Source organism: Misgurnus anguillicaudatus, chromosome 20 (genome assembly GCF_027580225.2).
Source record: "Misgurnus anguillicaudatus chromosome 20, ASM2758022v2, whole genome shotgun sequence".
NCBI classification, from domain to species: Eukaryota; Metazoa; Chordata; class Actinopteri; order Cypriniformes; family Cobitidae; genus Misgurnus; species Misgurnus anguillicaudatus.
In genome coordinates this window covers 6,769,989-6,785,241 of record NC_073356.2, presented here as the reverse complement: position 1 = coordinate 6,785,241, position 15,253 = coordinate 6,769,989, and the positions used below count along the sequence as shown (strand labels likewise).

Below are 15,253 nucleotides of genomic sequence, written 5' to 3'. Positions count from 1 at the left end.
ACATTACCTGTGTGCATTTTGAGGTAAAACAAAGGGCACTGATATATTTTAAGATATGTCAGTACAAGTTGTTTTCAGTTTGGAGAGCTCTTAAATGTGTTTAAGTCTAGGACTAGTCTAATCCCTGTCCGGGAAACCTCCCCAATATGTATTAAATAAAATGACCCCTTAGAAGACTTTAAACAGAGCTGTCTGTCCACAAAGCATATCAATCTTTATGCATTAATACTTTATGAACGTTTTGTAAGCGTTCATACAAAGTCAGACAATATTCAAGTTTATCTTCCAAGTATATCATTACATTAAAGTGGCTGTAAAATTACCAAACAGAAGATTGGATAAACTTATTTCAATGACTCCAAGACAAGTTTAATGATTGTGAGGATTGTGCAATAAGTTTGTAATTAAATACACTTATTACAAACAAATATGTGAAGCTACTGTACTTTGAACAGTCTATTTTAACTGTAATTAGCTGTAATAACTTATTCTCTATTAGCAACAACAAATCACCTGAAATACATCAAGAATAGTTAACAGGACAGCCAATACAAGAAACAGTGTAAAACATTGAAGACTTTTAAAAAAAGGAAATTAAATGGAGCACATAGACAACCCATAGTTATAGATATTTTTACTCTCTAGTTTGTGGTTACTACATTGTTTGTTGGTCTTTATCATGCAATATTCTTGTAAGCATGTTAAGTAATTCTATAGATACATCCGCGGAAAAAATGAAGAGATCACTTCATGATTATTTTCAGTTTTCTATATGTATACTATTCATAGATATGTGTTTAAGTAAAATTATAATTTTTGTTTCATTCCTCCAACTGCCAACAACATTTCTGCCAAATACCTAAGAAAAATTATGTTTATATTTACATTTATTTACTAAAAATTGAAATGGGGACAAAATTGAAAACTAAAAAAATGAAGCATTGTTTTTCGATTTTTCTCTGAATACTGCAGAGGACGTAAATTTGAAATAATTTCTCAATAACAAAATGCTAATGTTTTTTTTACATGTATTTAAGGAAATTTCAAAACATTTACATTTTATGGAATAACCCTGATTTTTAATCACATTTTGTCATGCTCTCAGTCTTTTACATTTGCTATTGGGTGACTATGAGGTTCGCTTTTGTTGAAATTCAGCAGACACTGGGATTGATTTCAATACATTTAGAAATGATGATTAAAGTCAAAACTGGTGTGGTCTTTTAATTTTTGTCTTGCGGCTTTATATATTCTGTATAGTCTTTAATTTGTAAAAAATATCATTTCTTGACTGCTCTCAAGTTTTTTTTGGCGTGTTCTTGACTGCCACCTGGTGGTTGTGTTGTGAACGACCAACAGCTTTTTAAAGCTCTTATGAGCACAGGAATGTGTAATGTTAGATCCAATGATTATCTAGTGTGTCACTAGATCTCTCTTTCCTGATATTCAGTCATCTCTATATTTGAGATCTCTACCAGTCAAGAAGCAGATGCAGAGATGTTTATCACAAGGAACACAAGGCAGGAATGAAGACAGAAGTTTATTAAATAAACATTATTTTTTTGTCTTGATGCTCAGACTACCTTTACCTGACCAGCCATATTTAACCAGTGTTATCTCAGGCAAATACCTAATTGAAAACTTTGACAATGTTTAACTTGTTAGAAGCCTATAAATATTATGATGGAAAATATATAGAAAGGTAAGAAAATGATTCTTTAAGAACCTTTGACTGAATGGTTCTTTGGGTCACCCAAAACAAAAATCTCACTGAAATAACATTGCCTGACAACCTCCCAGCTCGTGCCCTTCCTGAGGGTGGTGTTGGTGAATTACTACCTAACATCTCATTTTAATTACAGCTGAGGGGTGTGAATTGTCTAATTGATAATGATGGGAGGATTTGACTGTGGGTATAAAGCAGTAAGGTGCTTGGGTAGGCTGGTAATCAAGTCTTTCTATGTCCTATATTTGAACCGGTTTTGCAGACAAGGCTTGCACCTACTCTGAGACTCAAATTCATTTTTAAGTGTTTTTTACCTGAAAACTAACATGAAATATATATCAGTATCACTGCTTTGTCTCAAGATGCACACCGGTAATGTTTCTCTGTCACATTTGTATAAGCTACTTAAATTTCCTAATTTTTTAAAATAAAAAATAATACTAGCTTAATACTAGTCTTTGAAAGCAGGCCTTATATTGCCCAGCAGGTTTCCAAAAAGGCGTGACCCAGTTAAAAACATTTGCATGTAAAACAAATATTTTTGGAAGAATGTACAAAAATTTATTGATTAATAACAAATGTGTCTCATATTTGAGGAGAAGGGAAAAACGATAAATTGAATGGAAAACAATAAAAACATACAAATTGTTCATAACATTCCTCTGAAAGAGGAGATGAAATGTTCATGCTCCAGTATTCACAACGCAACAATATCAAATGTTAAGTTTTGAGCCATAAGGCCCTACAGCAGCCCTTGTCGTTTCAGATCTTCATAAGTCTTCTTGTTGACCACATTTCCACTGGAGTCTTCATATTCTTCCTATAAGGCATGAAAGAAAATGTATTTCCTCATTGAACATCCATACTCTACATTCACTCTCAAAAAGTTTCGGCTAGAGGTCTTCCTCAGAGTAAACTTTCATAAGAAATAAAAAAGTGAATGCGAGTTTGGTGTGAACTCTCTTACCTCTGTGTCAGGCTGCCACCTCTCCAGTGATTTCTGTGACTTCAGCTTTGACCAGACTATTCAACAGAAGAGAGCGAAAAACACAATCGTAAATATAAATATATTGATTTTTATCAAAGTCATTTTACAAACAGTCCCCTAGTAGTAATGATGTTCAGAGCAATGCATCCACTTTAAAAATGCTGGGTTCTTTATAACACAGCATTGGGTCAAAAAGGGACTAGCCCACCTTGCTGGGCTGTAATTTAACCAGTGTTGGGCAAGTTACAGAAAATTAGTAATTAGTTACAGTTACTAGTTCCTTATTTTAAAAGTAATTGAATTACTCTACCAGTTACTGTATATCAAAAGTAATTAGTTACTAGGGAAAGTAACTTTTAAGTTACTTTTATGTCTGCTTTTTAAATGTAAATATGAACAGTACTGAACAGTCAGACAATAAAATAATATGGTTGGGTTATTTTACACGTAAGACTCTAATATATCACATACTGTAGGAGCCTATTTTGCTTTCGATTCAACCTTTGAATATTTTTATTAGAAATTATTTTAATATGTAAGCTTAGTTTATTTATGTATATCATTTAAACCATTTAGACAAATATTCTGTATGTTTACATTGAAAATATATAATGTGTTAAAATTGTGTACTGTCTCTTTAAGAATTTGGAGACAATTGTGTCAATGTGTCATATTTTCTATAATAAATATAATTTTTCTGATTCCATATTTATTTTAATAAGTCAGAAACGTCTCTGATGTGTCCTGCTGACAGGCGCGGTGTGCGCGTGCAGCAACTGATGCAAATTATGGGTCCTCCGAAGATTAGACCGTCTCATTTCAGTTCTCTTCGCGAACTTCTGAGGCTTCAACCTTGAAAGACCGAGTGCTCACCTGTTTAGGTCACATGCTTAGCAGGTCGCAGCCCTTGAATTGGGACACAGCTTCTCAAGCTTGCGGCGGGTAGTGCGCTCTTTGGTCATATATTGTTTATATTTTGTATGTTTGATTTGAATGATATACAAGATTAAAGGAAGGTATTTAACTCTTTCGCCGCCATTGACGAGATATCTCGTCAATCAAGAGAAAACGCTTCACCGCCAATGACGAGTATTTCCGTCTATCCGCAATACCACTATTATCCACTAGGTGGATCCGCAACTATTTAAACCCGGACGTATTGCCCTATGGCAAGCGGCTGCATGTCCGTGTCTGTTTTAAAGATCGCTCTGAATGGGATCTCTATGAAAAGTCCGTCACAAAAATGGAATTATCTCTGCTTTTTGCTCAAAATGTGGTGTTTTTGCAGAAACTTACCCATATTCAAAAGCTGATTACAAAAGAACTACTGAAGGTAGGATGAAACTTTTTTTGTTTGAAAGCAGTTCTTTCATTTGGTATATTGTATGTTTATATATTTGAAGAAGAACATTTTCTGGAAGGCATTAAACTTTTGTGAAAATCATGAATAACGCTGGCTGGCAACTTTTTAAAAAACGCTGGCGGCAAAGAGTTAATCAGAAAACGGAGTACCTGTACTGTTTTGTCGAACGGACACAGAGCGAGTAAATTGTTTTGTCGGATACAGAGCGGGTAAAACCAAAACTGAAACTAAATGCGCACTCACACAAACTGTGGAGTTTTAAGACGGGTGTACAGCGCAGTGTGAATATTTTACTGGAAGCAACAATCGTGGATGGTTCTCTTCCATGAAGCCGATGTAAACATCTAAGAATATATTAACATTTCTCAGATTTATTGCTTTTGTGGACTACAAATGCAAGTTGATGTCATACTGCGATTGCTTGGCAAAGATAATTTACAAACATGACACCGGATGGATTATGACTTGCGCACAATTTTTAAACAAAAGGTACGTTGTCCCGTTTAGATTTTTCATGTTCATTCTATTCGCACTGTCGGCCATGATGAACTGTAATGATTCATTGCGCCGCCCCCCATGGTCCTGCGACGTTAGATCAGAAATGTCTTGTCTGCAAGTGATCATTTTTACAAAACAGCGTTAGTTGATTTAAAAAAATACTTCTTTACATGCTCGTTACTGCTAAAAGTAGTGGAATTACAGTAACGCGTTTCTCCCATCGCTGAATTTAACCCATGCTGGGTTGTTTCAACTCAAAATACTGGGTTGCTTTAATCCATTGTTGGATCTAACATAAATATTTTCTATCTTAATTTCAACCCAGCTGCTGGGCTCATCCCTTTTTGACCCAATACTGGGTTAAAAATAATTCAGCATTTTTTAGAGTGTAGCTGATCCCAAATTTAAACAAATAGCCTTCAGGTGTGTTGTTTGTCCACAGGTTGAGTCAACTCTTATTACCGTCACTATGATACTTTATTAAAAAGTCATTAGCACATGTCTGTGTCTCACCCATCAGGCAAATCTTGCCACTATTTTTATTTCTTTATCAAGCACCTTAAATGTAACTAATGTCTTAAGCAGAAAGCTAGTAATGTTAATTCAAAGTGTAAAACGTCATTAAAACATTGGATGTATGTAGGTGTCATATACTCACGGGATACTGCATCTTCAATCTGGGTGACATTGGCAAAGTGGGCAGTGTTAGGAATACCCAAACAGCGCATACCATGAGCGTGCCGCCATTCCTGACATAAAGCAAACAGAATTTAATATTCCTTCATTAAATGAGCAACCACAAAATTAATCATTAGACAGGCCCTCTTATTTGCATCCCTATTTCACATCTGTTGTGTATCCACGTACAACAAATACATCATAAAATACAGATTGAGAACCTTGACCACAATAGACAAAGTACCAAAAATACTTTATTTAAATTATGAATTTAAAGGAACAGTATGTAAGAAATTTATATCAATTAATCATAAAATGGCCCTGATATGTCACTAGATATTAAGAAATCATTTTCATTTCAAATATTTATATCACTGACAAAAGTGGTCTGGCCAGGATATTGTCATTTAAAAAGTGGAGTTGCAGCCCTCACCTGACGTTTATGTTGTCATGCTGTGTATTGGCCACCAGTTGTGTGATTGCAGTACCAGTTTTAGCCACAAGTTTTGTGATTGCAGTACCAGTTTTGGCCACAATCCTACATACTGTTCCTTTAAGTATTAACGAATTTTGGAAGAAAACCACTTCCACACATAAACCAATGAGAACTAACAAGGTTGACGATATTTGTATCTGAAACTTACTGCAAAATGTCTCTGGAAAGCTTTGGGTCCTCTGTATGTGTAATTTCCACAGATCTCACAGTTGTAATTGATGTTTAGACCGTGCAACTTGTATAGCCAGTATGGAATTGGCTAAAGACAAGAGATAAAAGACACAAAGTAAGAAAAACACACTTGAATTTATGTAAACGTATATTTTACTATGTATTGTTATATTAGTTTATATAAATAAAAGTTCTTCCTTGTGTATGTTGAGTGTAAAAAATAAAGCAGATTTTTAGTCTAAATCATTTAAATTTACTTTGCAAAACTGGTTGCATTGAAATTATAGTTCTTTAGAAAAAAAGCTAATGCATGAACATTAATAACAAACTGAAAATTGACCCAAAACCTTAAATTAAATATCAAAGCAGTCAAGACTGGGCTACAATGCTGTTCAGTACATTTCATGTACCGACTTTGATTAGTTGCCAGTGTCCTTTCCACCCAAACCTTCCCACCAATGAGATAATCCATACCTTCCCATCCCAGCCAAGTGGCAGGTTTTTAGGGTTGTATATAATTTCATTGTCTTCATCTTCACTCTCACTCTCGCTGGGCTGTTCTTCATCCTCTTCATCACGCTCCTCTCCTGTACGTGCTTGTTTCCTTTGAACATTCTCATGGGACAACTGTCTCTGCTCCTGCAAGACCCCAACACAAGAGCTTTTAGGTGCCAGTGTCTATGATTTAAGACAATAACCATACTGTACACAATGATAAGTGGCAATTAACGGAGCGCGCAACTAAGTTTGCTTGTTTACGATGTAGTGAGAAACAGAAAAGTTTCCCCTTTGCGTTTAAATAAAAATTTTAGCACACACAAGAACGTTGTCAAAAAGATCAGAGTTTACATTGGTCCGTAAATACGACTAAATCCGCTGTAATACATATGCTAGGCCAGTAGATGGCGATGTTAGCTGATAAATAAACACTGCATGCCTGCGCACATACGCATCAAGACAGTAAAAGCAACAAACAATGTGGTTTAGTTTTATTTCGACACACGGCGCGGTGGGCACGTGCAGCAGGTGACGCAAATTATAGACCCTCCGAAGGCTCCAAGACCATCTCATTTCAGTGCTCTTTGTGGACTTCGGAGGCTGCAGCGTTCCTAGATCGAGTGCTCTCATTCTGAGGTCGTATTCTTAGAAAGTCGCAGCCTTCAAAATTGGGACACGGCTACATATTAACGTTTAAGCAATTACACAGAGATGACAACGTATATTTATCAAAAACTTGCACTTTGAAACCCGTCTTCAAAAGTATGTGTTTTCAGGAGTCCAAAACGCAGTCGTTGTGTAAATGAACAGCAAAACTGCATAAAAAACGTTGTGTAAACGGCCCCTAAAGTACCAGGTTAAAACTCAGGTGTTTAAAGGGACAGTTCACCTAATGCTTAAAATTCTGTGATTTACTTACCCTCAAGTTATTTCAAATCTGTTCTGCTGAACACAAAAACATTTACAGGGTTCCCACACCTTAGTTAACTTCAAATTCAAGGACCTTTCAAGGACTTTCCAGCATCAATACCCTCAAATTTAAGGACTAAATGTAGGGACACATTTCAAGTGAGAGCAAGGTTACATCGTGTTACCTTTTAAGATACATTGTTACAGTTCCCTTTCGAGGGAACTCGCGCTGCGTCACTGTGGTGAAACTTGGGGCGCCTCCAGGGGTAAGTGCGTCTGAATGTGTATATCAACCAATGGTGAAGCTTAACGACAAAGACAGGGTGACGCGGGAGCCAGGAAGTATATCGCTATCTGAAATATTGCCAAAGACGGCGTTACAGGGACACAGGAAGTATGGCAAGTAGGGCTGCAGCTATCGATTCTTTTTGTAATCGATTAATCTAGCACTGAATCGATCGATTAATCGAGTAATCGGATAAAAAATTGGTGTGTGTTTTTAAACAACCAAAACAAATAATGCATAACGAAAATGACGTGGCTGTAAAATGTTCAAGCATTTGGCTTTTATTTCTAAAAAAAAAACAGAGGTATTTGGCTCCAAAAAAGCCTATTTATTACCCATTTAGTGTTTATAAGTGCCAGTGCCAACAATTAAACACTTTAATTTATTAATATGCACAACAGGTTTCATGCTGTAATCTAGCCCTGACATCAAAGTAAATATCTGGTTTATGTACATTTCTACACTTGCAGCATTTACCATTAGGCTTTTAACAAATAATATATCATTTCTGGGGTGAGCCTATTTGCTATGGTAACAACCTCTGTGTGCGCGCGCACGTGCACCTGTGTTTATGTCACGCATGCTGTGCGTGAGGAGGAGTTACACCCCAGTCAGACGTTCAGTTGCTTCATTGCATTTTGGTACGGCAGAAATACATACGTTAATTTTCAATAGAACGCTGCATTTGGTTTGCATCACTTGCATTGCGGTGCATTTTAGTTTAAGAATCCGTTTGAAAAATCACAACATCACGTCCCGCTGTATACAGTGAATGCATGCTGAAATTATTGTTGCGTGGCTACATAAAAGTTTAAGCATATTTGATGCATCGCGCGATCGGTCTCTCGCGTGAGAGATAATATCTTCCTTATGCTAAACTCCAATAAGACAAAGATTATTATTATTGAACAAAATATGTCAGATTACAAGTTGCCCATATATGATTGCACTGGTGCCGTTTTTTGGTACACACACCTGTAGTGCATGCGTGTGTGCGAAGGGGTTATACTCTCCTGCAATTGAACGTGAATACGTTTTCTACTTAAAAACATCAAAGCTAAACATCATATCTAGTCAAACCGCATAACGACATCGCTACAAATACAGTATGGGATTAAAATCAGCGGAAGCTATGTTACCTTGTTTCATCGACGCTTGGTGAAACAGCAGTGGATGTTTTCGGTTCAGATGCTGAATGTAATGATAATGTAATGATCCCAAACTTTAGACGTTCTCTCTCTTCCGTTTATGGACATATTCGCTCCGCCATCGCGCAAACTAAATTCAAAATGTACCACGCGCTATGATGTGCTTCCTGAACATTGAACAACGGTCCGTGTGAATCAGATCTCGCCGCGTGTAGTGCGCGTCATAGGAATCTAGCGAGGCATCGAGGCAGAATTTTTGCCTCGAGGAATTTTTTGAATCGAGTAAATCGAGTAACTCGATGAATCGTTTCAGCCCTAATGGCAAGGGAGACGCAGCGTCTCGTTCCCTCCTCAGGTATCAACAGTTACATATGCTTGTGCTTAAAAAGTCTAGAATTTTTATGATATTATCCTACACTACACAAGGAATAATATGGATTTTTTTCCGAGAAAACTTCTTGCATAAAACAGATTTAAGCACTTTCAATGACCTGTATCTATGTATTAGATTTTCAAAAAATTCCCAGGGCCTTGAATTTTTTCCCCAGATTCAAAAACTTTCAAGGATTTCAAGGACCCGTGGGAACCCTGCATTTAATATCCAAACAGATCTGGGGCACCATTCACTTCTTCCATAGTATTATTTTTTCCTAATATGGTGGTTAATGGTGCCCCAGATTTGCTTGATTACAAACCTTTTTTTAAAAATATCTTCCTTTGTATTCAGCAGAACAAAGAAAGGTATACAAGTTTAAAACATCTGGGGGGTTAATAAATTATAACAATTTTTTTTTTTTCTGTGAACTATCCCTTTAATGTAGCAACAGTAAAAGAAAAACACGATTTAAAAGGTATTTATCTCTGTGGGGGTTGTCTTAATATATTGTATAAATAATAGTAATGGTGATACCCATGTATCTTTTATAATGACGAAAACAACACTAATAAAAAAAGGTCACAGGTTAATTTTCCAGGGAATACAGATAAAATCTATACCTTGAATCCTTTGAATAAATGTGCCTGCCAAATAAATTATTTAAAAAACAAAAAAAAGAAACAACACTGCTCACCCCCAACATTTCCACGTATTCATATATCTGAGCTTCCAGAAAAGCTACTTCCTTGTTGCGCTCCGAGTCTCTGCAGATACAAACGAGATCAAAGTTACATAACATGTACAGAAGACACAAGTAGCCTGTATGTTTTATAAACAAAACATTTTGTTTCCACACTTACTTCTTTGGTCCCTTGGCTTTGGGGTTTTTGGCAAAGAGAGAGGGGTCTAAAGACTCCAGAGATTTTCCCTTAGTACTAAACAGACGCTGAGCCCTCTCCTCTAGTGTGCTACAAACACAAATAATACAAAATGACACATACAGCACCGAAATCACCTACTGCCTAAAGAATCAAAGACTGCTGGGTTTAAAATTCACTGAGAACTGATTCAACAGATTAAAAGGAGTATAATGTGAGCAGGACATTGTGCTTAAACTCACCCTCCACATTTAAGGCCCAAAGCCATCAGAGCAGACTTCAATCTGTCCAAACCCAAAGATGCCAGCTCCTACAAATGAAAATACATTAAACATCCAATCTGATCTCACTCACACATCTCCATCCCATAACAGCTTTAATAAAATAACTGTTTGAAATAAACATACAAAGCAAAAAATAGCAAGAGACAAGAGAAACAGATCTGACCTCCCATGAAGAGAAGGCAGACAGATCCAGATGAGCTCCAGCGTGGGTCAGTGCACTGCTTGCCTCCCTCTATACACCAAACACATCAAAACAACAGATTAACAAACTAACAAGCGGAGACTCATAAAATACAGGAACGTGTAGCTTTAAGCTCTTCTGCTCAAAACTCTTTCCCCGAGTTTTTCGGGCAATCCATAATTCCGCTATTATGTACCAGATGGTGCTCTTACCCAACTTATAAAACCCAGAAGTTTTCCCTTAGAGCAAACAGTTAAAACTGTGTGTATGTTTTGATGTTCACTCTGAATCTGATCTCTATCAAAAGTCCTTTACAAAAACACAATTATCTCATCTTTTGCTCAAATTTAGGTCTTTTTAAAGAAACCTACCCATATTTGAGAGGTGATAAAAAGAGAACAAATTAAATAAGGATGAAACACAGACTATGAACATGGCACCAGGTAGCCCGCACAGAGTCTGTGAGGTGCCCGCCAAAGCACATTCTATTAAAAGTCTCAACTGTAATATTTATTCATTACATATTTTTTATATTAGCTTGGCTTGGTTTATGTATGTTAAAATTTTAAACAATACTAAAACATATAAACAAGTCAAATAAAATAAAATAAACAAGTAAAACAAAAACGTTTTAAGTAGACTATATCAAAAAGTAGTTTGTTAAGTTGTTTTATACATTGTGGTAGCCCTTGCTTATAAAAAGGTTGGAGACCCCTGCATTAGAGCATTTGCGTTTTAAAACGGCATTTTAAAATGAAACCGATCTTCGTTTATACTGGCATTTTAAAAAGAATCTTCATCCACACTATACACCACCATAAACGCATGAAACATGACCAATCACGTAACTGGGCATGCGCATAAAAGTGTAAAATAACTTATTACTCTAATAATAGCTTACCTTTGCGCATTTATGCAGCCTAGGGGTGTGCGATATTGACAAAAATTCATACCTGGATCCTTTGCCGGCAACTACAACAGACACTTTTTTTGAACCAATAAAAATGTGTTCAGGAAAGTATTATATTGTTCTAGCTCAAAGGTCTTTATAATTTAAGAAGGAAGCATTCAAGTGAACAGTACTAAACGGTAGTGAACTTGAAGCAAAAATAAATTTCAGCAAATGCAAACTTCAATCAAACATAATAAGAGGTGAAGTATAACTTTAGCCTACAGAAATGCTTATTGCTTTAATGTAGGGAGTTCCTCTTCAGCCATTTCACGCTGTTATATTTATAATAGTTCATATTTATGATCTTATAGGCCATTTAAGATTTTCGTACGAACTAACTGTATTCTTCAGAAAAACACCAAATAACTGATCTTCCCTTACCTCTCGCTGTTCAGTGTGCAATTAATTAATAAAAATTAATATGAGGTTAATTTTTTAAAGTATGCGAGGTCTGTGCATGTCCTCCGCTAGCAACACAGAAATAGCAAAAAGCGCAATCGACTAAACGAGCATTAAATATTAATCTGACGTTGATTTTATTGTTTTTATTCATTTATATTCACAAAACGTATCAACAAAACATCGATTAAAATTAAGAGACAAATTATATGAAACGAAATTCATTTTAAAGTAGCAAACAAAACTTAAATTAAAAACGAAAATAATGTCTGACCCATTACAATTCTCCCTTCATATTGGCCTTTACAACGCCCTATATGGCGCTTAAAATTACAGTCTATCTTTCGTAATAAGGTAACTAAATTTAAACAAAACATAAACAACATTACAACAATATTCAAACCCAACAATACTCCAACATAAATATAAAACAGACATTATCTATAAGGATACATGTTAAAACAATCTAATATAGCGTTTATAATAGCTGGTTGGTAGATGTTTACTATTTTTGGCAAAATCTCCGTTGCAAACGCTGATGCGCTTCCATATTAACATCAGCTGTTCGTTTACATAAGACTCCGTCTACGTTCATTTACACTGCAGCGCAACGTCTGAGTTCTCAAACTAAAGTGTAAATGAAAGGCGTAAATGTGGCAAAAGTAATGCGTTTTAAAAGGTAAATGCATTCATGTAAACAGCCTCAAACTCGAACCCACCGGCCAGCCTGGGAATGCTCCACTTTCCCATTTCTTCTCGAATTCAATCAAGATCTTTCCGTACAGCTCATTCTGATCCAACAGGGGCTTCACACGGTCTGTGTATTCTTGCAGGTACTCCAACAACATCTCCAGATACCTGCAAATCGAGTTTAAAATACTTGAGAAATCACTTCCACCACCATCAGTTCATGTTCTTTAAAATGCTTGGAAAAGCAAAGTTAACAACCAAGTGTTAAACAAAAACTTTCACCTACTTCTTATACTCCGCATTTTTCCTGTCTTTAGAAATGTCAAACAGTTGATCGAACGTTGACAGATATGTGACGTATTCCAGTTTCTAAAAGGGTACAACAGATCGGGTCACAAGAAACTCCTATTTTTATTATGCAAAGTGATTTAAATGATTAAAGAAACTGTACCTCAACTCCTTTTAGATTAATGTACTTTAGGTAACAGTCATGGAGATCAAGGTAGCGTCCATAACCCTCTTCATCTGTAAACTCTACCATGTCTGTGACCAGTACAAATGAATGTTAGACCATATTAACAACAATAAAAAACTCCTAAAGATACAGACTTTGACTATGTTTACATTAGTGCATAATATTAGTGCTTAGAAAACTGGTAGCACACTATAACATATCTTCTATGAACATAGTGTAGTGAGGTTAACAGGGATAGAGATTAACAGTCAACAAACACTGCTAATAAAAATAGTCCAGACGTACTTTGTGCCTCCTCACTGGGGTTGTCTTTGGCTTTCATGAGCTCTTCAAACTCCACCGACATGGGCACACATATCTGAAATTATTGTACAGAAAAAGTGTATATTTAACACTCGGAGATCAAGCACACGAGTCAGAAGAAATCTATCAAATCGGTTTATGTTTACCTCATTGGGATGTTTTCTGTGAAACTCCTTGATGTGTTTAAGGCGGTTGTAAAACTCAGCAAACTCGTTTGGTCCCGATATTGCATTCAGCTCATCCTTTCTCATTCTGATGATGAACGGACACAAAACATAGTGATTTAATTATACAATCAACTTAATGTATAAAAAGTGACCCTTGTTAAAGTCTTACCCATCTTTGTCTTCATATAAATCTCTGAGGTTTGCACTCACTTCCATGTACCTCTGTTTCATCAGATAACACAAAATACATGAATGCACATTTGTTTGCATATTCACCACAACGACAATGTAGATTAAATGAAACTTTACAAAAACATCTCATAAAACAGATCAATAGATGAATCTTACGTCAAGCATCGCTCTGACTCGATGATCAGAGTTAATCTGGTCTCTCAGCTGTTGAAAAACACAACATAAAATAGCTTACTAACAATGAAATGTTAACACAAATGCAAGTTTACAGCATTTTGATGAAATTATTTCACAAGAAATAGAAAACGTATAACTACAGAATTAAACAAGAAATGTATGCTAAGTAATATTGTGTCCAAAAGAGAACTGTTGCAATAGAATGTAACACTTTATTTTAGGCATGTTACATGTAATTACTATAGTAATAACAGCAAATTACGCACAACTACATGCAACTAACTCTAAACCAAAACCTAATCCTTTAGTTATGTTGGTAATCATTACTATTAAGTAAGGAGGACACTGTTAAGTGTAAACCAATACAGAAATCTGAAAAGTACAGTAATAATTTAGCAATAGACCGTTTAACTGTAAATATTGTAACATTACAAGCAATATTTGCAGAAACAAAATAAAAAGTAACTTATATGAAGTGAACACGTAAGTATCTATGACGCGCCATCATTCGTAACTTAAATAATAAACTGTTATCTATGTTTACTAGTAATAAAGCTTAGACAGTATGTTGTTAATTACAGTTCCAAGTGCTTTTGTGCAACTATAATGTTGCTAACGTAAGTTGTATTAACATTATGTTATAACTCTTTCATGGATCTGTCCGTTTACCGTGGTTTTCTTTGTCAGCATCTCCTTGGTTTGGGCATCCATAAGTCTTTCTTTCTCCTCGTGGTATCGACGCTGTTGCTCTAAAATTGTTTCCATTGTGACTTATTAATTTTCAGATATGGAGTATATTCAGCTTTTATTTGGATTAACCTGCTTACGCGCGTGTAACGTACAGGAAATAGATCCTGAGTTTACACCGCTCGACCGGAAACATTGACGAGGCAAAATATAGTTCCGACCATACGGTTCGTACCTTGAAGCCCATCTGTTCAGGTTAACTTTTGAACTGTTGCATAAAAAAAGGTTTAAACCCTGCCAAAATATACATTATAAAAAATAACGTTTGTACCTGTGGTCATTTGTTAAACAGGCCAAATAAAAGTTTGCACATAAAATTTATCCTACAAGCACCTTTAGAAAACATAATATCACATATATAGTTGTTTACGTAATTGTTTTACATATAATAATGCCATAACATTTCTACAAATAGCCTACTAAAAAATTATGTTTCAACAAAGCGCCACAAAATTGGTGATCCTTCAGCCACGGCTGCGGCCTCCAGAGGGCAGTAGGGGTACTGCAGAGGGACCGTGCGCTAAGTGTATACACATTAACATAAATGCCCGTTCACGTTTTAACCATAACCTTAACTATAACAGTTCGGCTTGAAGTTCAGTGCTCCCCCGGCTATTTTTGTTATATTGACTGTGTCTAATGAAGTTCAGTTTTGCACTGTTCTTGTGTCC

General features: G+C 35.8%; 1 protein-coding gene across 1 annotated transcript; it reads right to left on the bottom strand.

The window, feature by feature from the left end:
- Positions 1-2,264: 2,264 nt before the first annotated feature.
- On the bottom strand, positions 2,265-14,715 carry sf3a3 (splicing factor 3a, subunit 3). Its single transcript, XM_055220333.2, has 17 exons — positions 14,505-14,715; positions 13,815-13,862; positions 13,636-13,688; positions 13,446-13,551; positions 13,282-13,354; positions 12,973-13,064; positions 12,808-12,890; positions 12,551-12,689; positions 10,463-10,531; positions 10,258-10,325; positions 9,998-10,105; positions 9,832-9,901; positions 6,395-6,559; positions 5,898-6,008; positions 5,234-5,324; positions 2,694-2,749; positions 2,265-2,546 (listed from the first exon to the last, which is right to left on the bottom strand). The coding sequence occupies exons 1-17, from the start codon at positions 14,598-14,600 to the stop codon at positions 2,469-2,471; spliced, it is 1,506 nt and encodes a 501-aa protein (XP_055076308.1). The 5' UTR covers positions 14,601-14,715; the 3' UTR covers positions 2,265-2,468.
- Positions 14,716-15,253: the final 538 nt, after the last annotated feature.

Excerpts from the sequence above, each read along its gene's own strand:
- sf3a3 (XM_055220333.2), bottom strand. The coding sequence starts at position 14,600 with ATGGAAACAATTTTAGAGCAACAGCGTCGATACCACGAGGAGAAAGAA. Across the intron at positions 13,552-13,635 it reads TTATATGAAGACAAAGATGG|AATGAGAAAGGATGAGCTGA; the intron begins GTAAGACTTTAA and ends GTTCATCATCAG. Across the intron at positions 12,690-12,807 it reads AAAAATGCGGAGTATAAGAA|GTATCTGGAGATGTTGTTGG; the intron begins GTAGGTGAAAGT and ends CTCGATTTGCAG.